Raw genomic sequence first — 23359 nt, 5'->3', positions numbered from 1 at the left:
CTGTGATTTCCCCCCCCCCCTCCTATTTTTCGCCAACTCTACCCTAGCATAAAAGAGCGTGTAGACACCCCAGTTAAGGAACCCATTGGTCCTTACCTGTCGCTCTCCTGTGACGCCTCTAAATCTAGTCTTTAGGCTGCAGGCCCAGACCCTGAAATCAGATTCCAAACGACTTACGAAGCCTGGACACGCTGAAGTACCGCAACAGCACGAAAGGAGTAGGACCAGTGACTGACTTGGCGCCAGCCCTGCCGGCCTGTCTGCTGCCTTTCGACCTTTGCTACAAAAGCCAACTCGTCCTGCAGGCCCAGCGACCTCTAAAACCCTGGGAGGACTGCCTGCCTTCTATAAAGATCAAGAAACTCCAGTGGACAGTGGGCCTGTCTAAGAAGAAAGCAACTTTAAAACCGAAGAGCTCTGCCCTGAGGAACGTTGAAAACACCTCCAGACCCACCTCTGCACCAGACGCCCACAGCCCGAGTCCAAGTGGCCCACTGGTCCTGTGAAGGTTCCCTAGCGATTCTGAGCCAGAGTCCACCGTGGGCCCACCCCTGCCGGACACTACCTCGACGTCTGCATGCAACCTCAAACTGGACTCCCCGACTGTGACCTGCCTGGTAAGCTGTTCCCGACACCAAAGGACACCCCTGTACACGAAGCCCCTGGGCCTTGGGGAGCTTTACCAACGGTGTCCCTACGTCCCCTAGTACCAGAGCATACCTGGGCAGCTGTGGGTTTTCTTTGTGCAGCCTCCTGGCCAGCGCCTACAGACTCTTTTCAAAACCAATCTACCCCATTGATTTTCATTGGGTGCCCGACGTGTTGGCACTCTACATCCGGCCGCCTCTGAGGGTGTAAGTTTGGTGCTGCCTTGTGACCCTCCCCTTCTTCTCCGTGCCTAAATTAACACCCCGATATTGACCCCGGACACCGCTTTACTCACCTGTGAGCAACGCATCTTCGGACACCTGAGGGTGTAAGTTTGGTGCTGCCTTGTGTCTTTACACCCGTGCCTACAATTGATTTTCATTGGGTGCCCGACGCTGTGTTGGCACTCTACACCCGGCTGCCTCTGAGGGTGTAAGTTTGGTACTGTCTTGTGACCCACCCCCACCCCCTGTGCTGACCTTAACCCCAGGATATTGACCCCCGGACACCGCTTTACTCACCTGTGAACAACGCATCTTCGGACACCCCCCAGTCTTCCATGGTTAATATTGGGAACCTGACCTGAAATTTGACCCCTGCACCCGGCTGCCTCTGTGCCGCTGGTGGTGCAGTCTTGGTACTAATTGCAACCTTGCCTGGTGTTGACCTGAAACCCCAAAGACTGCATTTGTAAGTCGTGTACTTACCTTCAGAACTTCATTCTTGTTCTCCCATAGGTTAACATTGCTGAACTGAAAAATTGCACTAAGTACCTACTTTTTAAATTGAAAAGCATTTCTGATGAAAAATTTGGTCCAAAAATACATCTTGAAAGAAGCTTATTTTTATAACAATTGGTGTGGATATCCTTTTTGAGTCGTGTCATTTATTGGCATTTATTGGTCATTGTGTTTATAACAAATGTCTTGCACTCCTCTGTGTTAGGCCTATGGCTGCTCGACAAGACTACCACAGATAGAGCGCTTTTGGTTTACATTGAGCCCTGTACACTTCTGGGGAACCTCTAGACTCTTTACATAGTATAACCAATTATTGGTATATCACATAAAGTGCCAGCTTCCTATATATGTCCTCACATGTAATATAACACACCATTCCTTAGAGGTGTAAGGCTTGCTGTGGGGGTGACTTACACATATTTCATGCAGTGTCTGGGGACATAGCACATAGGGTGTTTGCCAGGTCGTGTTTTCGTCTGTACCATTTCACGCAGCCTGCAATAATAATAAAATGATTTATAAAGTGCGTTAGATATGTCCACCGAAGTGTCCCAGCGCTAGGGTGAAGCTCCCAAAGTCGGAACAAGATGGCATACTAATGGGCAGCACAGTTAGGCCGACCTTAACAGCCAGGTTTGTTAATTTTTGCAGAATGATGATTGTTTTTTCGGCTGATTTTAATGGGAGGAGAATTGCATAGCTTATCTGCAAAAACACTAAAGGAGAAATCCCCAATGTGTGTTCTCTTTACAGTGGGGATTCTTGCCAGCAAGGTCCCTGTAGATTAGGGGGGGTGCAGGAAGAATGGCGCTCAAGCTCGTATGCGGCAGGGTATGGGGGACAAGAGAATTATTATGGTGCTACCAGGTCAGGGGGGAACCCAATAACCCCTGTAAATGTGTGGGTGTGAACCCACAATGCAAAATTGAAACAAAGTCCCGGGCACACATTCAAAGTTATAAGTACACAAATGTATTTTTTCTGTTGTAAAGTAAGCTGTGGTCGACATCAGTAGGTTCTTTGTTGGTTTTTAATTCTTAGATACTCAAATGAAAAAACAACCATCCGACACGTGTTTCGTCAAAGGGGATAATCCCATGACTCTTCAGGGCTGTATGGCAAAGTGTTCTAAAGCCGCGATGTCGCTGAACCGGTGATAATTCCAACCCAGTCAGGACTGGTCTTGTGTGGTAAGTATGGGTGAATTCAAAGGTCTTTGAAGTGAAATGGAGGAGGACGGGTAGGTTACACCCCGTATTCGGGATCTGAAAGAAGTCGGCGGGTGGGTGTGTCCGTCTTACTCGTAGTCCTGAATGCACCAAGGCAGGAAGTGTGTGGTGGATCCGTCTTGCTTTCTGGTTGCTGAAAGCGAGATGGATCCACCACACACTTCTGCATTGGCGCATTCAGGACAACGAGTAAGACGGACACACCCGCCCGCTTACTACTTTCGGATCCCGAATACGCGGTGTAACCTACCCGTCCTCCCCCTTTTCACTTCACGGACCTTTAAATTCACCCATACTCACCACACGAGACCCGTCCTGACCGGGTTGGAATTATCACCGGTTCAGCGACGTTGCGGCTTTAGAATACTTTGCCATACAGCCCTGAAGAGTCATGGGATTATCCCCTTTGACGACAAAAGGTGTCGGCTGGTTGTTTTTCATTTGAGTATCTAAGAATTAAAAAACAGCATAAAGAACCTACCGATGTCGACCACAGCTTACTTTACAACAGAAAAAATTACATTTGTGTACTTACAACTTTGAATGTGTGCCCGGGACTTTGTTTCAAGGTCCCTGTAGATCTTAGGTTCCTTGTAGAAGAGTAGGGCTTAAAACAAGCGTGTAAGTAACAAGGGCTCTTATTCTTAAGAACCCTATAGCAATAGCACATGGCTTTGAAAAAGAGCCTTTTCTTCTGGGGTATCCAGTGCAGTTTTGAAAGTGCAGAGCCAGTGGAGGACGGTCTTGGGAGAATCCGCAGCAGACGTGCTGCTAAGTTCTGCACACACTTAAGTCTCATCAGCCGTGACTGAGAGACTCCCAGATAATGGACATTATAGTAGTCCAGCCTGGATATAACCAGCTTTGGGGAGACGCCCAAGGATCTTCTTGAGAGTTTTTAATATCCCAAAACACTTGACTCTTAAGGTAGTGATCTCACTCTCAAAAGAAAGTTTAGCGTCAAACCAGATGCCAATGTTCTTGACTTTCTGCTTTGGGAGAGGTAAAGGTCTGAGCGAGTCTTGACACCCGGCAGAGGACCAAATCGAAGCAATGGCAGTCTGCATGAGTTTAGTGGTGGGTCCCTTAGGATGACACAATACATTCTGCAGCCCTTAGGGACCCTCTTTAGTACCCATGCCCTAGGTATTGGGAGCGCTATTTACTAGGTACTTACACTTGTGCTGAAGGTCTTGCCAATTGTGGAACAATTGCACAGTTACCTTGTTTTTGGGAAAGAACACTGGCACTGGGGACCTGGTTAGCAGAAACCCACTGCACTTCAGTTAAAATTGCTTCAAATACCAGTCAAAAAATTGGGGTGACCATGTCAAAAACGGTCACTTTCCTACAGTGTCTAACAATACATAAAATCTGTTATTTTTATAAATTGGTGTCAAATCTTATTGTGTGTCATTTATTGCTCTGTCTGTGCAACAAATGCCCAACACTCCCCATTCATAAACCTAAGCTGCTTGACCACACTACCACAAACCAGAGCACTTGGGATTTTTAAAGAAAGTCCCTGCAAGCCAATAAGGGTCACCTGGACTCTCCGCACAGTCTACCTTATTTTGGTGCACTATAGAGCCAGCTTCTTACATTAACGTATCAAGATAGGTTGACAATTGATGGCACAACCTTTGCAAAAATAGGTGACCACAATACCCGATATTCCAGGAATTTTATTCCACTCTGTCTTCTTTCCAGAAACCAGAAGAATGCACACAGACATCTGCTGCTGATGCAACTACTTTAAGTGGGGCCTCTCTGTCACGTGGGACTGCAGCATCTGTTGAGAACCTGCCTGACTTGTCTACGCTTCCGGTGGTGCCTCCTGTTCTGCCTATAATGCCCGAAGCTGTGCCTACTTGGCCCAATGAGCCCACAAGATACAATTCCATCGGTATTGTCTAAAACTGCTAATTTATAATCTGTTAAACTTCTACTCCATTGCTTATTCATGTTATTTGCCATCGATTCAGTGGTGTTAACTAGAATGCTAAACTGTGGGTCTTGAATTGGAAGTACGGTAGTATAGCAGCGTTTCAGACTTTTTGTTTCTGATCTTTATTAGATCTCTGAATTGAGAATTTGGACGTAAACATGCTGATTTTTGTTGTTGCTACATTTTATTCAACACCATAGCTCTGTGGTACCTCACACCCTTACAGCAAAACCTTTCATTTTAATGCACCTAAAATCATCTTAAAATGACCAGTTTGAGTGTAAAACTTATTGTTGAGAATAACTTTTTTTTTTTTTTAGGCCGTACAGCCTTGAGTGCATGGGTAGAGGCCCACCCAGAGGGGAGAAGGGATGGGGCACAGGAGGGGCAGGGTGCACCTCCGGAGGAGAGCGCGCAGGAGGAGCTAGACCTGCTCAATGTGGATGTGTCTGAAAATTTGCCACCAAGGAGACGTTCCGGGGCAAGCAGTAGGACAGGGTCTAGGAGGAGCGCGTCTCCAGAAGAGTATGAGGACAGGAGGGAGGAAAGGCAGTTGAAGTGGGAGCTGGCCAAGTTAGAACAAGAAAGGGAAAATAAAAGATTAGCAATGGAAGAAAAGAAGCTGGCGCACGAGTTGCAGCTGAAAGAATTGGAGCTGCGAGCTCTACAGTTGAATGCGTCCAGTAAGGAAAATGGTGGCAGTGTACCAAAGGCTCAACAGGAGCCAAAATTCTATTGGCCAAAGGATGTAATTGCCAGTTACCTTGTGGGGGATGACATCGCCAAGTGGCTGGAGGCGTACGAGGTGGCCTTGTCAGCCCATGGGGTACCTGAGAGCAACTGGGGGGGTGGCCTGTATCGCTACATACCTCCCAATGTCAGGGACACCCTTTTGTACTTAGCCAAGGCGGATCAGGTCAGGTATGCCCCCATGAAAGATGCGTTACTTAAGAAATGTGGCCTCAACCCTGAAAGGTATCGGCAGAAGTTCCGTGGCAACCATAAGCTGTCCACACAGAATTGGGTGGATTTTTTTTTATTATGCCCGTAAGGCGCTAATGGTTGGGTGCGTGGCAGCGAGGTGCAGGATTACGAAGGTTTGTATAATCTGTTTTTGAGAGAGCACCTCTTGGATAAGTGCTTTCCGGAGCTGCGCCAACATCTGGTGGACCGCAGGTTAACTGATCCCCGTGAGCTTGCGGAAGAGGCGTACATTTGGGTGACCACCCGGGTGTCTCACAAGGGCCCCGGGGGAGATGGCTCGAAAGGCGGACAGGGTTTCCCCCAGAAGAAAGAGGGGGGAGATAAAAAGGTGGAGTTCTCGCGAGGCCCACAAACCAGACAGTTTGGGAAAGGAGTAGGGACCCCACCTCAGTCCAATCCCCAAAGCCCACCTAGGATAGGATAGCCACTTGTAAAGCGCGAACGAATGCCGAAGCGTCTTGGCGCTGGAAAGTAGAGAGGAACATCCATCTTACCACCTGGTCACAAACAACCGCGTTTTTAACAGTTTTCTGAAAACTTGATGATTGTGTGTAAGTCTCAGAGGACCAGGAAGCTTATTCCAGAGAGTGACAGCATGAAATGAAAAGAATCTACCGCCCCATCTAGCCTTCCTAACACGGTGTAACTTAAGGAGGCCTTGCGAGGAAGACCTGAGTACCCGACCCGGGGAGTATGGAATAAAGAGCTTTTGGACCCCCTTGGCTCCTCCACCAAACACTGCCTTGTGTACTAGGCACAGTGCCTTAAACTCTATGCGCTGCTGGACTGGGAGCCAGTGAAGTGCCCTGATTCCTTCCGTAACCGACTGGTCTCTGGGAACGTCCAGCAAGAGTCTGGCAGCAGCATTCTGCAAAACCTGTAATCTCCCCGTCAGTCTTGTTTACTCCTAATAATAGAGCATTGCAGTAGTCCATTCTGGACAGCACTAAGGCCACCACTACATTCCTGCGAAGCTCATAGTTAATAAAAGAGAAGATCTTCCGCAATGTCCTTATTAGATAGGAGCAGGATGAGACAAGATTACTGATATGTGCAGAAAAATTGAGCTGGTTGTCGAACACCATTCCCAGGTTTCTGACCTTGCGCACGGGACAGGGGCATTCACCGGCCTCTTCTGGCCACCAAATACCACTCCTACCCTGACGAGTCAGCAGCCAAGGATTGTGCGGTGCAATGAATGTGGGGAGATTGGACACTACAAGGGCGATCCTAAGTGTCGCAAGAGACCCCCAGCCCTAACGGGCGGGAAGAGCCCCGGGGTGGCTAGTGTAGCGCTTGGGGTGTAGCTGCCCCTAGATAGGGAAGGGGAGTGGACAGGCCTGACCCTGGTTTCACTCTGGGATAGAGAGATGGTCCCAGTGGTGTCCCTACTCCCGAATACTGCTAAATACCAGCAGAGGGTGAGAGTTAACGGGGAGGAGGTGGAGGCTCTGAGGGACACAGGTGCCAGCGTGACCACCGTAGTGAGGCGGCTGGTGTCCCCAGAGCAGGTAGTCCCCGATGAGTTCCATCCGGCCTTGTTGGCTGACGGCAGTGTGAGTCACTATCCAGTGGCTCAAGTTCCCATTGAGTGGGGAGGAGTCAAAGGCCTATTGAGAGTTGCGGTGAGCCCTGCCTTGCCTGTGGGGTGCTTATTAGGAAACGATCTGGAGCACACCGACTGGAAAGATGTGGAATTTCGAGCCCATACTGAGATGCTGGGGTTACCAGGATGGACTTGCGTAGTCACGCGGTCCATGGCTGCCCGGCATGGAACTCGACCCGGGTTGGAGCCTGGGATAATGGCCCAACCCAACGCCGATTTTGGAGAGGAGGAAGTGGTGGAGGACACACCCCATGTGATGGATGGGGAGCCTGCGGAGGTACCCCCGGAGTCCGCGGAGGTGGATGTCGTTCCCGTGGGGGACTTGCCGACCCTTGCCGACTGGCATGTGGGAGGAGGGCCTACCCGGGAGGAATTTTGTCAGGCGCAAAGGGAGTGCCCCACGCTTGATGGCATGCGGCGGCAGGCTGAAGCCCAAGCGGCTAATCAGGAGACTGGCGGTTATCACGTATATTGGGAGGATGGCCTCCTGTACAGTGAGCCTAAGGTTCCGGTGCATGGATCTTTGAGAGCCTTAGTGGTCCCCCAATGCTACTGGGCCTTCCTGTTGGAGTTGGCACATGAAATACCCTTAGCCGGACACCTGGGCCAGGACAAAACCTTTGCGCGGTTGGTCCCACATTTTTATTGGCCCAGGATGAGAGTTGCCTCTGACACCTATTGTAAGACCTGTAAGTCTTGCCAGGCGAGTGGCAAGACTGGGACTAAACTGAAGGTCCCCCTGGAACCGCTCCCGGTGGTCGGGACCCCTTTTGAGCGGGTCGGAAATCGACATTGTTGGGCTGTTGGACCCTCCGACCTCCGCGGGACACCGGTTCATCTTGGTATTAGTGGACCACGCCACGCGGTACACGGAGGCTATTCCTCTGAGGACCATCACTGCACCGGTGGTGGCGCGGGCCCTGTTGGGGATTTTTACCCGAGTGGGATTCCCCAAGGTCGTGGTGTCAAACAGGGGCACGAATTTCATGTCGGCCTATATGCAGGCCATGTGGAAGAAGTGTGGGGTAACCTATCGGTTCTCCACTCCTTACCACCCCCAGACTAACGGGCTCGTAGAGCGCTTCAACAAAACTTTAAAAGGGATGATCCGGAGCCTACCAGAGGACTTGAGGCGTAGGTGGGACGTCCTCCTCCCTTGCCTGCTGTTCTCCTACCGTGAGGTGCCGCAGAAGGGAGTCGGGTTCAGCCCTTTTGAGCTGCTCTATGGCCATCCCGTTAGGGGGCCCCTCAGCCTAGTGAAGGAGGGGTGGGAGAAGACTTCGCAGAAGTTCCCCGTGATATTGTCAGCTACATTCTGGCATTCCGCAGCCAGATGGCCAAGCTGTGGAAGGCAGCCTCAGAGAATCTGGAGGCTAGCCAGGCCGTCATGAAGGAGTGTTATGACCGCAACGCTCGGACGGTAGAGTTGGACGCTGGACAGAAGGTGTGGGTCATGGAGCCTGGGGAGCTTAGTGCCCTCCAGGACCGGTGGACTGGTCCGTACAAAATTGTGGAGCGACGAGGCCAGACCACCTATGTCGTTGACTTAAAGACCCCCGTCAACCCCATCGGGTGCTCCACGTCAACCGCCTGAAGCCGCACCATGAGCGATCTGAGCTTGCTCTCCTCATGGTGACGGATGGGAGCGAGGAGGAAGAGTGAGGCTCTTCCTGACCTGGCGGCCCAGGAGAAGGCTGGATCGGTGGAGGGCGTGATCCTCTCCCCATCCTTGACCCCAGAGCAACAGAGGGACTGCCACCAGGTGCTGGGGCAGTACGCCTCGTTGTTCTTACTCACGCCTGGAATCACTCATTTGTGTAACCATGATGTGGACACAGGAGACAGCCCACCGGTGAAGAACAAGTCTTACCGACTATCTGACAGAGTGAAAAACAGCATGCAGAGTGAGGTAGCGAAAATGCTGGAGCTGGGGGTGATCGAACCTTCCAGCAGCCCGTGGGCTAGTCCGGTGGTGTTGGTGCCGAAAGCAGCCCCACTGGGCACCAAACCAGAACTGCGGTTCTGTGTGGACTACAGGGGATTGAACTCTGTCACGAAGACAGATGCTCACCCGATCCCACAGGCAGATGAGCTGGTGGACCGGCTGGGAGCAGCCCGGTACCTCAGCACCATTGATTTGACGTCAGGGTACTGGCAAATTGCCATGGCCGATGGAGCGAGGGAGAAAACCGCGTTCTCCACCCCCGAGGGTCACTTCCAATTCAGAGTGATGCCCTTCGGGCTCAAGAATGCTCCGGCCACCTTCCAGCGGTTGGTAAACCAGGTGCTATCTGGCCTGGAGTCCTTCTCAGCGGCATACCTGGATGACATAGCTGTCTTCTGTAGCACCTGGGAGGACCATCTGCAGCACCTCCAGGAGGTACTGCAGGCTCTGCAACGTGCTGGTCTAACTATCAAGGCCAGCAAGTGCCAGATTGGACAGGGATCTGTCGTTTACCTGGGACACCTGGTGGGCGGGGGTAAGGTGCAACCCCTCCAGGCCAAAATAGAGACCATCATGGCCTGGGAGCCCCCCCAAGACCCAAACGGCGGGCCGAGCTTTCCTCGGCCTCACTGGGTTTTACCGCCGGTTTGCCAAGGGATATGGCACCATCGTAGCCCCCTTGACAGAATTGATGTCCAAGAAGCAGCCACGTAAAGTAATCTGGACGGCTGCCTGCCAGGAGGCATTCGACACTCTGAAACACGCTATGTGTACCACTCCGGTGCTTGCGACACCGGACTTCGCAAAAGAGTTCATTGTACAGATGGATGCCTCAGAGCACGGCATAGGTGCGGTGCTCTCGCAACTCAACCCCGAAGGCCAAGACCAACCTGTGGCCTTCATCTCCAGAAGACTCCTCTCTCAGGAACAACGATGGGGCACCATCGAGCGAGAAGCCTTCGCGGTGGTCTGGGCTCTGAAGAAGTTGAGGCCATACCTCTTTGGCTCTCACTTCCTGATTCAGACGGACCACCGCCCCCTTCGCTGGTTCATGCAGATGAGAGGCGAAAACCCCAAGTTAAGGTGGTCCATTTCCCTACAGGGGATGGACTTTCGGGTGGAACATCGGCCCGGAGTTGACCACGCCAATGCTGACTGTCTCTCCCGGTTTTTCCGCCTTAGCGATGAGAACTCCCTAGAGGTTGGGTAGCTCTCCCCTTTTTCGGCTGGGGGGGGACGCGTGTTAGACCTGTCAGCCCTAGGGTGGTCTTCCCCTGTATTTTTGCCCTTGCCTCATTTTTCCACCCTCTTTTTGCGTTGGACTTGGGTCTCCGGGCGCCTTTTCATTGCCAATCAGTGTTAAGGTGCAGGTGCTCTCTTCCCCCAAGATGGCTGCCACAGGCCCCTGCTACTGCGGAGTGGCCTTTCTAGTAGCACCCTAGCTGCCAGTAGCTGGCTGGGATCCTACAACATTGTTGCGACACCAGCCTGCCTTTTTTGTCCTATAGTTAGAGTGGGGAAGCGCCTGGAATGTGCTGGAACCTTCTAGAAGAAAGGTGGGATTTACTTTTGCCGCCTTAGAGAGTGGTCACCTGACCTAGGGCTACTTAAGAGAAGGAGGGAACATTTTTTAGTCAGTTGGGGCGACGCAGACCTGGGGGAACCTACGCAGGAGTTTTAGGCGGTAGGGCATAGTCAGGGACCTATGCCTCTGAAAGTGACAGGGCTTAGGTGCTGCCTTTTAAGTGAGTGAGGGATCCTGAACTAGCACACTGATCTGGCCCAGCGGGAGGGGAACCCAGGGCCAACCTACCAAGCCTGACTAGAAACCACCTAGTCACCAACTCACCCTACCCCCCCCCCACCCCCCCAAGGAACAAGACTGTGAAGGGCGCCAGATCCAACAAGCGCCAGAAGACCAAAGAACTTACCAAATAATTTACCACCGAACTGCTGGGGGGATCAACCAGGTACCGGCGCCGTGCCATCCCTGCGCTTCTGACGCCACCTGGGCCCCCTTCCCAGCTCGTTCTGCCACTGGTGTGTGGCCTGCCGTGTCCCATCCGGCCTGTCTTGAACTGGGACACCCCTGCGAGAGAAAGGGGGCACTGGGCGATTTGCTTGTCCCTGAGCTGCAGATCACCCCCTTAATTTCTACCCCCCCCCCCCAATCGAGGGGACACTAGGTGTACTCACCGCTGCGGCCCAGGCCGGAAAGATCGCTCAGTTGTCACCGGGGCCCGCGGAGAAGCCCGGGGCCCCGCTGCTGCCGTCACAGCCTGGACAACGCGCGCTGGGATTCCCCGAAAGGCCTCGCTGGCCCGTGAGCCATCCCGAGAGGGCTGCCGGAATTCCAATTAGGCCGCGTAGGCCCGAAGCCACGGATTCAGGTCACCTGACGGGGGCGGACTGCCGAACGCCGCCCCGCCGTTGTGCCATTGGTCGATTAGGGCCGCGCCCCCGCAGACCGCACTGCCATTGGCGGCTGCGGGCGCGAGCCTCGGAAGCCGCAGGGAGATCCTCGGAGCATCGGAAGAACACTGCGGAGCTCCCCGGCCACGTCTGGCCCGTCCGGGAGCCCCGCACTACCCCTGTCGACCCAGACATCGCCGGGAGGATCCCAAGAGTGCCCGCTTCACCTGCCACGAGAAGGAGACCTGCACCGGGACTCGCGAGCGATCGTCGACACAGGTAACCCCCCCCCCCCCCCCCCCGGGGAAGAGGGCGGGAGGCCCACGTGGAGCCCGTAGCACGCCCCTCCCCCAGGGGGGAACCCACCGTCACGTCTATGGCCCCCCTATCATCCCGGACAGAGGAGCCTCAACCCCCGCCCTATGACGGGGTAAGGGATCACCGAGTAGAAGAAGCGCTGGAATCCCCTGCGAGTGAAGCGCTGTCATGCTGGAAGCTTTAAGGAGGTCACCCGGTGAGTGCCTCAGTGACTGTGAGGTCTAGCGCGCCAAAGATAGATTGGTCAGCACTGTGGTGATCTCGTCTGTTTAGTGCCCCAGTGTTAAGTTGACTAGCGCTTCAGGGATTTACCAGGCTAGTGCCGCCATACCCTGCAATGTTTAATGCGCCAAGGTAATGCCATGTTTCAGGCTACATTGTACAGGTCATCCAGGTAGAAGTGCAAAAGAAGAAACACTGGCTTTTTCAAAAGGTAAGTCTCCAAGGTTTGTTCTGACCCGTGTAGAATAGTCATCCGAGGTGGTGCTAGGAATGATTTCACCACCTGAGGACACGGCGCTGCCTCCTGGACCCCAGCACATGGGGGTCCTCTCTCGCTCCCTTAGGACGCATGTTTGTTGCACAATGTTTGAGATATTTTGTCAGGCAGAGATCTCCTCTGGAGCACCTTGCAGCTCCACAGAACCCTTTGGGTTCCTGTTCAGTTTCATGCCGACAGGTCTTTCCAAATGCCATTCGGATCATATAATCTTCTAGTGCCGCACTATTTCCTGCTGATGCAGACTTTCTTTTCCTTTCCTTCTCTATTTCCTGCTGATGCAAACTTTCTTTCCCTTTCCAGCGCTGCAGCCAATGCTGCTTCCGAGACCTCTGATGAAGAGTGTGGTGCTGCCAGTGCAGACTCTAGTGCCTTGGGTGCTAGATCCTCTGGGCCCTGTCGGAAGTGACCCTCTACCAAACTCTCAGGAGATTGTTCATAGGTCTAGGAGAGAAGGCTGGTGCCTGACATGGATGACAATAGTGAGACAGCAAAGTTATTGCCTCCTCTATCCTCTGACATGGCTGATTTGTTGATATTCAGCATATCAAGTGGCCTGGACATGTCACCTGAGACAGAGATGTAGTTGCCTTTGGTGCTTCGCTCTCCTGAGATGACTTTTTTTGACTCTGTGATTCACAAAGCAGCCGAAGTCCAAGCACTCCCATGGTAGACTGTAAATCTAACTTTGAATCTGAGGTGTTGCAGCCACATGTGCAAGCATCTAAAATGCTATTCCCTTTCAATGAGGCTCTCTTGGACCCATTTATGGTGGCCTGGGAGAATCCTACCTCCAACCTGGTGGTCAGTAGGTTGGTGACAGAGTTACAGGCTTGCTCCAGGGAATGCTCCGTTCCGTCCTGTCCATTCGTCCCAGAGTGCTTGGTGGTGCAGGCCTTGTGAATTCCCAACAGCCCCATGGCTAGAAAGTTGCAGAAGCTTGATGCAGCCAGTGGGTAGCCTAGCCCTCATATCATTAAAGCTCACATGCCAGACTGCCACCAATTCTGGAGGTTTTGTGCCTTTTCAAGGGGATTTAACTTTTGGCAGCATTAGACCACACAGTCCTAGCAACAACCTTTAATCCCACTGTTCAGGCAGTACAGAGAGAAGAGCTAAGGTTTCACTCTCAATTGGCAGCACCTTTCTCCTCCTCCCCAGTACCAGTAGTGAAGTAGCTAGTTAGCCCTTGTCCAGAGCATGCGGCACTCCTGGCAGGCCATAACTTGAGACCGGTGGGTAATTAAACTTGTAGAAAGGTGGGTATGCCCTACGCTTCCAATTGCTCATCCCTGTATCCCTCCTCTTAAGTCGCATCATTTAGAAGATTATCTCCGTATACTGCTGCATGAGGAGCTGTGGAGTTGATACCAGAGGAGGAATTAGAGTAAGGGTGCTACTTTCAGTAGTTCCCTGTCCCTAGGAAGTACGGTGTTCTTTCTGTGATCCGAGATCTTATAGTCTTGAATCTTTTCTCCTGCAAGTAGAAAAGCTGCTTTCCCTGGCATAGATTGTTGATGCTGGAAGTGAGAGACTGGAGGGTGTCCCTCAACTTGCAGATCGCATATTTCTATATACTGATCCTGCAGTCTCACGGGAGGTACCTGCGTTTCGTTGAATGCTCTGTCCACTACTAGTACGCAGTCGTCCCGTTAGTACTGAGATCATCACCTCAAGTCTTCAAAAGGTGATGGCAGGGGTGGTGGCACAACAGTGAAGGGCAGGGTTCCAAGTGTTTCTGTACCTGGATGACTGGCTGCTCAAAGCCGGTTCACCACAGCCGGTTTTGCGCCACCTCCAGTTAACACCATCTTTATTGATCCTGGTCTTTTTCCATCAACTTAACGATGTCTCATTTAGAGCCCTCAGTCTTTCCTCCTGTAGAGAGTCTGAGACATTCATTTATGATTAAAGTATTTTGTGAGGTGGCTCTGATTCCAGTCATGTTGGTCTTACTCCTGCTAGGTTTGATGGGTTCTTGTATCCTCTTGGTCAATTAAGTATCCTTGCACTTGAGGGCTCTCAAGTGGGGCCTCTGCAGGCAGTGGTTCTTGTATGGGGACAGCTCTCGGACCCTGTGGTGATCTCCCAGGAGACTGCACGGACCTGACTTACTGGTCAGGGAGGAGAACCTGTCCCAATGGAAGTCCTTCTGTTCTCCTCCAGCGGTGGCCATGTTAGTGACTGATGCTTCCACTTTCAGGTGTGGGGGTTCTTCAGCAGGAGGTTTTTAAGATTGAGGCCTGTGGTCTCCAGAGGAGCAGATATTTCACTTCAACCTGCTTTAAAAGATGATTAGGCTGGTGCTCAAGGCCTCCCTTCCTTCCCTTCATGGGCAGTTTGTCCAGATTTTGAAGTATAAGACCGCAATGTGGTATGTCCACAAGCTGGGAGGAGTGGGTCTCACCAGTCCAGTTCTGTCGGAAAGCATGGAGACGGTGTGCGGGCACACCATCATGATATCTGGGTAGTTGCCAGTCACCTAGCTGGGTCTCCTAAAATCCGCATCAGTATCTGCTTTCTGACCCAAAGTGGAGTATCCATACAATGGTAGTTCGAGACATCTTTGATCTGTGGGGCACCCCTCAGGCATATCTCCTTGTTGCTCAGGCCAGTCCCCCTTGCCAACAGTTCTCTGCCCTCCCTAAGTAAGCTTGTTCCATTAGAGAACTTTCCACTTCATTATGAATCTCTTCTCATTCCTGGGAGTCCACATGTTCTTGGGTAGATTAGTTAAGACTGGGCCTGGGTTAAACTGATTTCTCTGGACTGGCAAAAAAGGGTGTGGTCTGCACTTTCCCTGTTCTTAGTGCTCCAGCTGCCTCCCATGGAGGAACTCCTGTCTTAGTTAGCAGGACAAGTTTTGCAGCGTGAATCTTTCTGGATTCACTATGCTGTGCAGTATTCCGCGATCTGGTGGTTGGGTCCGGATTCGTAGTCTCCTTCTTTTTCTTTTTTTTTTTTTTTTGGTAGCCCAGGTGGGCGTCGACGTCCCACCATTTGGTGTACCTCTCGTGACGTCCTCGTGCTTCCTGCGGAAGTCCCACCTTGGTGCGCCATCTTCAGATTCTTTTTTCCGCCGTTGGGTCTGGATCGTCATCGAGAAGCTCCAGAGTTTTAACGAAGGAAGAAGAAAAATACAAGAGTTTCATCGAAGGAGGATTTATAGAAGACTACAGAGAGGAAGAGCATACAGCCGGGACGACTAAGGAGAAGGAGATCCTCAATCTTCGATGCCCATCGGAAAATGCGCACTCAGACTCTGAGCGCAGTGGACAAGACACCCTTTAAATTCTGCCGTAACTGCCACCACAAATACGCGCAGAAGGACCAACATCCGGTCTGCAACCTTTGCCTGCCGATTGACCACGAGAGCAAGGTCTGCAACGCCTGTTCCGCCTTCACGCCGAAGACACTCCGGGTGAGAGAAAGGCAGAGGAGAGCCAACTTCAACATGGAAGGCAAGGGTAAGGTCCCGTCGCTGTACGAACTGGGCCTCTCCACTGATGATGAAGACAACATCGCCGAGGGACCTGATGTCTTCACGGTCGCAGAGACCGATAAGAAAACGCTTGACAAGGCGACACGTCAAGTACGAAACCCCCAAAAGGGCCCCGACAATCTGAGAGTGACTCTCGAAAAACAGAGTCAAAGTCCTTGAAAGGAACACCGGCGCCGAAAATTTCGACGACCGCAAGTGGATCCAAGGACGAAAGGCCCAGCGGATCCTTCGAGAAGGACTCCCAGGTGCCGAAGGCCGCCGAGAAACAGAGTTCGTCGAAGCAGGCCCACGAGGTGGGGTGTTCGGCGACAAAGGACAAGGCCGCGTCGACGCAAGCTCCGTCAAAGACCAGCGCTCGACGCCGAACATGCCTCCGAAATGAAGAAGAAAAAGAGAAGGCTCAAGGCGGAGATGGAGGGCATCCTTCAGAGGAAGGAGTTCGATGAAAAAATGAAAAAATTCAAAATCCCAACGAAACAGTCGACGGATGTCGTCGAGATCGAAGAACAGGAAGAGTTCGACACCGAAGAGCAGTCAAGAGATCCTGAAGAATAGGAAGAAGACCCCTACTATGAGGGAGAAGATGAGGAAGAGGAGCAGCAGTCAATCTACGGCTCGGCGCCGTCGACACATGAGCTGGAATGACAGGACATCGATACCGAAAATCCCGACGAGCCCGTGGAGACCTATCCTTCGAGGCCTTCGCCGCCAGACGACATTGGGGCATACAACATGGTCGTCAAGAGCGCTGCAGCAGCTTTTGGCGTGAAATTGGACGAGGAGAAGCCGAAAGCAGATTTTCTACTCGAAACACTGCTCCCCATCCAGACTAGGAGCCAGTTCCTCCCCATGCTCCATAGCGTAACGAACCAAAGGAAGGAGGCGTTCAAGGACCCAGGAACTTGCAGATCCATCACTCCCAGAACAGAGAAGAAATACAAGCACTCCTCACAGGACCTGCCATATATCAAAGGATCAGTCACAGCTGACTCCATCATTGCGTCCACGGCCAGGAAAAGGGCCAATGTACCGGCAACCTCAGGGCCGCCTCCCGACAAGGAGAGCAGAAGGATGGACCTCACCGGGAGAAAGGTTGAGAGAAATGCGGCAATGCACTGGCGCATGGCGAACTCCAATGCCCTACTGAACAGGCACCAGTACCAGCACTGGGACGAGATGGGAGACTTAATCAAACATCTCCCCGAGCAATACCAGCAGAGAGCTTCCCATCTGGTGGAGGAAGGGAAGAATATTGCAAACTCATGCATTAAGACAGCATTGGACGGGGCAGAGACATCGAGCAAGCTGATGGCTATAGGAATCACTGAAAGGAGGCAGGCCTGGCTCAGAATTTCAGGATTGAAGCAAGAGGTCCAGAACAACATACTAAATACCCCTTTCAACGGTGAGACGCTGTTCGGTGCTCCGGTGGACGAAAAACTCACCCAATTGAAGAAAGAAAATGAGACGGCAAGGTCCATGGGGGCCCTGCAATTCAGAGGGATGAGAAGAGGCACCCCAGCTCGGAGACCCTACGGAAGGGGAGGAAACCAGCCGGGAACGTCGCACCAGACATTCCAGCAAGGACAGCAGGATGAAAGTCACGGCCAGCAGAGACAGCAGAAGCAAAACTGGCAGTACCAGCCTCGAGGCCAGTCCTTTCGCGGTAGGGGAAACGGACGTGGCTAGAGAAGAAGAGGGGGAGACCAACCCTCATCAAAGTGACTTCGTACGGAAGAAAATGCTCACCCTCAGTATACCCCGAGGGGTGAAGCACAAAGTAAGCACAGTAAGGGGGGTACACAAACCAAACGCCTACGAGCATGCAACACCAGTAGGCGGAAGACTGGGACTTTACCTTCAACAATGGCAAAAAATAACCTCAGACAAATGGATACTCTCGTCATACAGTACGGATACTGCATAGAGTTCGAAAAAAGACCTCCAAACAAGAAACCAAAGCGAAGACAACGCTCTGGTCAAGAGCTTGCTCAACTCAGAGAAGAGACGCTACAACTACTCCAAAAGGAGGCCATAGAACCAGTGCCATGCAGAGAAAGGAACAAGGGAGTGTACTCAAATTACTTCCTGGTCCCAAAGGTGGACGAAACACTAAGACCCATCCTGGATCTACGATTCCTAAACAAATTCATAAAGACGCAAAAATTCAAAATGACATCGCTACAAGAAGTGCTACCTCAAATACGAGGCGGAGACTTCATGTCCACCGTGGATCTCAAAGATGCCTACCTGCACATCCCGATGAACAGGCGCCACAAAAACCTGTAAGGTTCAATCAACCAGGATCATTCCCAATTCACAACCCTGGCATTCGGTCTAAAGTCCGCCCCAAGGGTTTTCACAAAATGCCTTGCAGCAGTAGCAGCGTACCTACGGAGGGAAGGGATTCATGTGTATCCTTACCTAGACGACTGGCTAATCAAAGCAAGTACTCGCGACAAGTGCGAGGAACACGCAGAGCGGGTGACAAGAACACTAACAAACCTGGGGTTCTCGATACACTGGGGGAAGTCATCAATGGAACCAGAACAGGTGAAGATCTTCCAGGGGGCGCAGATCAACACCATAGACAAAACGGTCATGCCCAGCGACAGGAGAACAATAGCCCTGCTGAAGTGGACGCGTCTCTACCAGAAGGGGCGAGCTCTGACAGTGAGAACAGCGAGCAAGATCATGGGTATGATGGCGTCCTGCATTCACCTAGTCCCCAATGTACGCCTACACATGAGACCATTCCAAGAATGGCTGCAACAGCAATGGTCACAAGCAAACGGAAGTTGGGAGGATCTAGTGGTTGTAACGCACGCTGTGCAAGAAGAGATAACATGGTGGAACAGGGACAACATAACTATAGGGAAGCCCTTGACACCTCCATGCCCAACTGTGACCATCACCACAGATGTATCCCAGATAGGATGGGGAGCACACATGAGCAAGCTCAGAGTGAGGGGTCTGTGGACTCCAGCGGATGCGGTCAAACACATCAACTACCTGGAATTGAAAACCGTACTGCTAGCCCTGAAGGCCTTCCAGAGGAAGCTGTACAATCAGAGTGTTGATACAAACGGACAACACCACAGCAATGTTCTACATCAACAAGCAGGGAGGAACACAATCGTTTCCCCTATCAAACCTGGCCCAGGAGATCTGGAAATGGGCCATCCCACTCAAAATAGACCTGCTGGCCATACACCTACCAGGAAAGGACAATGTGGAAGCAGACTGGCTCAGCAGGCAGACTTCAGCATCCCACGAGTGGGAGCTCAATGGGCAGGAAACGCAAAAACTATTCAGAAGGTGGGGAACACCGACAATAGATCTATTTGCAACACACCAGAATGCAAAATGCCAAAACTTCGCATCCAGACAACCAGAAAAACAATCCCAGGGGAATGCCTTATGGATAAGCTGGTCAAAAACATTTGCCTACGCTTTTCCAACAATACCACTGATACACAGGGTACTCAATAAATGCATGACCAGCAACATGACGCTGATCCTAGTGGCACCACAGTGGGCAAGACAGACATGGTACTCGCAAATAGTGGAAATGGCGCAGGGGCCCCCACACAAATTCGCAAGAATAAAAGACTTACTCACCATGCAGAACGGATAGGTTTTACACCCACACCCAGAGCCAGAGAGCCTCAGCCTAGCGTCTTGGCTCCTGAGGACTTAGTGCTTTGAGGTAGCTTAGGGTGTGCGAACTCTATGCGAGTGCTATGGGAGGCAAGGAGGCCAACAACACGGAAATGCTATGGGGATAAATGGAAAAGGTTTACAATATGGTGCAGCAGAAATAAGATGCAAAATAAAATGACCAGGGAATCAACGGTGCTTAGATACCTCACACACCTACTAAAGGCTAATCTATGCTCGTCGTCGCTAAGAGTCCACCTAGCGGCGATCGTAGCTTACACACGAGGTGAGACGGGGGGGAAGTTTCTTTACCTCTCGGGTAGTAAAGAGATTCTTCCAAGGGGCAAAAAGATTAGAGCCACCTAAAAGAATGCCGCCACCAGCATGGAACCTCAACGTAGTCCTTACAGAACTTATGAAGGCGCCCTTTGAGCCCATACACAAGGCCTCTCTACAAATGCTGACAATTAAAACAGCCTTTCTGGTGGCAATAACCTCGCTACGCAGAGTAAGCGAACTGCAAGCGCTAACACTACAGGAGCCCTACATCCAAATACACAAGGACAGTCGTCATGAGGACGGACCCACACTTCATGCCAAAGGTGGTGTCCGCATTTCATATGACCCAGACAGTTCAAATACCAAGTTTCTTTCAAAACCCAACAGGCGCTGAAAGGGCACTACACACTCTAGACGCTAGAAGGGCGGTGATGCACTACATCGAAAGAACAAAGGAGCACAGGAAAACAAAGCAGTTTTTTGTGTCATTCGCAACCAGCTTCCTGGGTAGACCAGTGACTAAGGGCACCATAGCAAGATGGATCGCACTAACGATACAATTCTGCCACAATCAGGCAGGACAAGAACTATCGGAGGGGGCACAAGCACACTCCACAAGGAAAAAAGGGGCAACAATTGCCTTTCTGGCAAGCACGCCCATTCAAGACATATGTCTGGCGGCAACTTAGGCTTCAATGCACACGTTCACTAAGCTCTACTGCGTGGACATACAGATGAACAAGGAAGCACAAGTAGGACAAAAGGTGCTTCAACATATATTCAACGACCAATGCTCATCTTCCACCCAGCCGCCACAAAGATAACAAACCGCTACAAAATCTATGCACAGCATAGTGAATCCAGAAAGATTCACGCTGCAAAACTAATAGTTTTGCAGCGTGAATCTTTCTGGATTCACTATGCTGTGCATTATTCCGCGATCTTGTGGTTGGGTCCGGATTCGTAGTCTTTTCTTTGTGTTTTTTTTTTTTTTTGTAGCCCAGGTGGGCGTCGACGTACACCATTTGGTACACCTCCCGTGACGTCGTCGTACTTCCTGCGGAAGTCCCACCTTTGGGGCGCCATCTTCAGATTCTTTTTTCCACCGTTGGGTCTGGATCGTCATCGGGAAGCTCCAGAATTACACTCGAAGGAAGAAGGAAGAAAAGCGAGTTTCATCGATAGAAACACTAGAAGATATCAGGAAAGGAAAAGATTTCATCAGGAGCGCGAAGAAAGGAGGACCAGCGCCCTTTTTCTTCGACGGCTTTGGAGAATGCACGCTCAGAGACCCTGAGCGCAATGGACAAGACGCCATTCAAGTTCTGCCCAAACTGCCACCACAAGTTCGCGCAGAGAGACCAGCATCCGGTCTGCAACCTCTGCCTACCGGTCGATCACCAGAGTATCGACTGCAACGCCTGCTCAGCCTTCGCGCCGAAGACACTCAGGGTGAGAGAGCGGCAGAGAAGGGCCAACGCCAGCATGGACGGCAAGGGGAAGCCCCCGACGCTCTACGCTCTGGGCCTCTCCTCAGACGACGAGGACAACGTCGCCGAGACAGCCGAAAACTTCACGGTCGTAGAGACCGACAAGAAAAAAGAAGACGAGGTAAGAGAATCGTCGAGCACAAAACAAAAAGTACCTCGACAACACGAGGGTGACTCGAGAAAATCTGAGTCAAAGTCCACGAAGGGAGCCCCGGCGCCGAAAACTTCGACGTCCAAAGGGGGAACCACGGACAAGAGGCCGAGCGGATCCTTAGATAAGGACTCCCCGGTGCCGAAAGACGCCGAAAGGCAAGGGTCGTCGAAAGCATCCCATGAAACGGGCCGATCGACGCAGAAAGAACGTTCGACGTCGACGCAAGGTTCATCGAAAAGACCCGCGGTCGACGCCGAAAGCATCTCCGAGATGGAGAAGAAGAAGAGGCGGCTCGAGGCCGAAATGGAGAACATCCTTCAAAGAAAGAAGGAGTTCGACGCCAGAATGAAGGAATTCAAGATTCCAACGGTTCCATCAGCGGACGTCGAGGAGGTCGAAGACGAGTTCGACGCCGAAGGGCTGACAAGGGAACTCGAAGAGGAAGAAGAACCCTATTATGAGGGAGAAGCCGAGGAAGAAGACCAACGGTCGTTATACGAATCGGCGGCATCTACCGACAACGACGTCGAATGGCACGATCTCGACACCGAAAACCCGGAGGAGCCCGTAGACACGTACCCTTCGAGGCCTTCGCCACCCGACGACATCGGGGTCTACAATATGGTGGTCAGGAGCGCAGCAATGGCCTTCGGCGTCAAACTAGACGAGGAGAAACCAAAAGCCGATTTTCTCGTCGAGACACTGCTCCCCATCCAGACAAGGAGCCAGTTCCTCCCCATGCTACAAAGCGTGATGAATCAGGGGAGAGAAGCCTTCAAGGAACCTGCAACCTGCCGGTCGATCACGCCCAGGACAGAGAAGAAATATAAGCACTCCTCCCTGGACCCCCCTTACATCAAGGGTAGCGTGACCGCGGACTCCATCATAGCCTCCACGGCCAGGAGAAGGGCCAACGTACCAGCAACTTCAGGCCCACCCCCGGATAAGGAGAGCAGGAGGATTGACCTCACAGGAAGAAAGGTCGAGAGGAACGCCGCAATGCACTGGCGCATGGCGAATTCAAATGCACTCCTCAATAGACACCAGTACCAGCACTGGGATGAGATGGGGGAGTTAGTAAAGCACCTCCCCGAAGAATTCCGGCAGAGAGCCTCTCACCTGATAGATGAAGGCAAAAACATCGCCAACTCCTGTATAAAGACGGCGTTGGATGGGGCAGAGACTTCAGCAAGACTCATGGCCATAGGGGTCACAGAGAGGAGGCATGCATGGCTAAGAATCTCGGGATTCAAACCGGAAGTGCAGAACAACATCCTTGGCACCCCCTTCAATGGAGAGACACTGTTCGGAGCAACAGTGGACGACAAGCTCACCCAGCTGAAAAAAGAAAACGAGACGGCGAGGTCCATGGGGGCCCTACAGCTGAGGGGAATGAGGCGAGGAAATCCCTCGAAGACCCTACGGTAGGGGAGGAAGCCAGCAGGGGACGTCGCACCAGGCGTTCCAACAAAGTCAGCAGGGTGAAGGTCACGGGCAAGGTCAACAGAAGCAAAACTGGCAATATCAACATCGGGGCCAGTCCTTTCGCGGGAGAGGGAACGGACGTGGCCAAAGGAGGAGAGGGGGCGAACAGCCCTCGACAAAGTGACTCAGCACGCAAGAGGACACCTACCCTCGTCAGGACCCCAAGGGTGAGGCGCAAAAAAGTGTCATCAGGGGGAAGAGAAAATTCAAGAGCCTACGAGCATATGACACCGGTAGGCGGAAGACTGAGGTTCTACCTTCAGGAGTGGCGGCGTATAACCACAGACAAGTGGATACGGAACGTTGTGCAGTACGGGTACTGCGTAGATTTGGAGAAAAGACCTCCAAACAGGAAACCAAGGGGGAGACTGAGATCGGCCCAAGAACTGACAATACTCAGAGAAGAAACGCGGAAACTCCTGCAAAAGGGAGCCATAGAGACAGTGCCGTTCAGAGAACG

The 23359-nt window shown here is 52.0% G+C and overlaps 1 protein-coding gene across 4 annotated transcripts in view; it reads left to right on the top strand.

Annotated features, from left to right (window-relative positions):
- The window catches only part of OTUD4 (OTU deubiquitinase 4), a 389728-nt gene that overhangs the window by 259412 nt on the left and 106957 nt on the right, over positions 1-23359 (top strand). For all 4 annotated transcript variants that reach the window (XM_085641615.1, XM_085641618.1, XM_085641617.1 and 1 more), the window contains one exon: positions 4328-4523. In XM_085641615.1, coding sequence (XP_085497741.1) covers positions 4328-4523 — 196 coding nt within the window. The remainder of the gene's footprint in view (positions 1-4327; positions 4524-23359) is intronic.

Source organism: Triturus cristatus, chromosome 2_2, assembly GCF_964204655.1.
Source record: "Triturus cristatus chromosome 2_2, aTriCri1.1, whole genome shotgun sequence".
NCBI lineage: Eukaryota > Metazoa > Chordata > Amphibia > Caudata > Salamandridae > Triturus > Triturus cristatus.
Note: the sequence above shows the minus strand (reverse complement) of the source record. Positions and strands in the feature narration are given on the sequence as shown.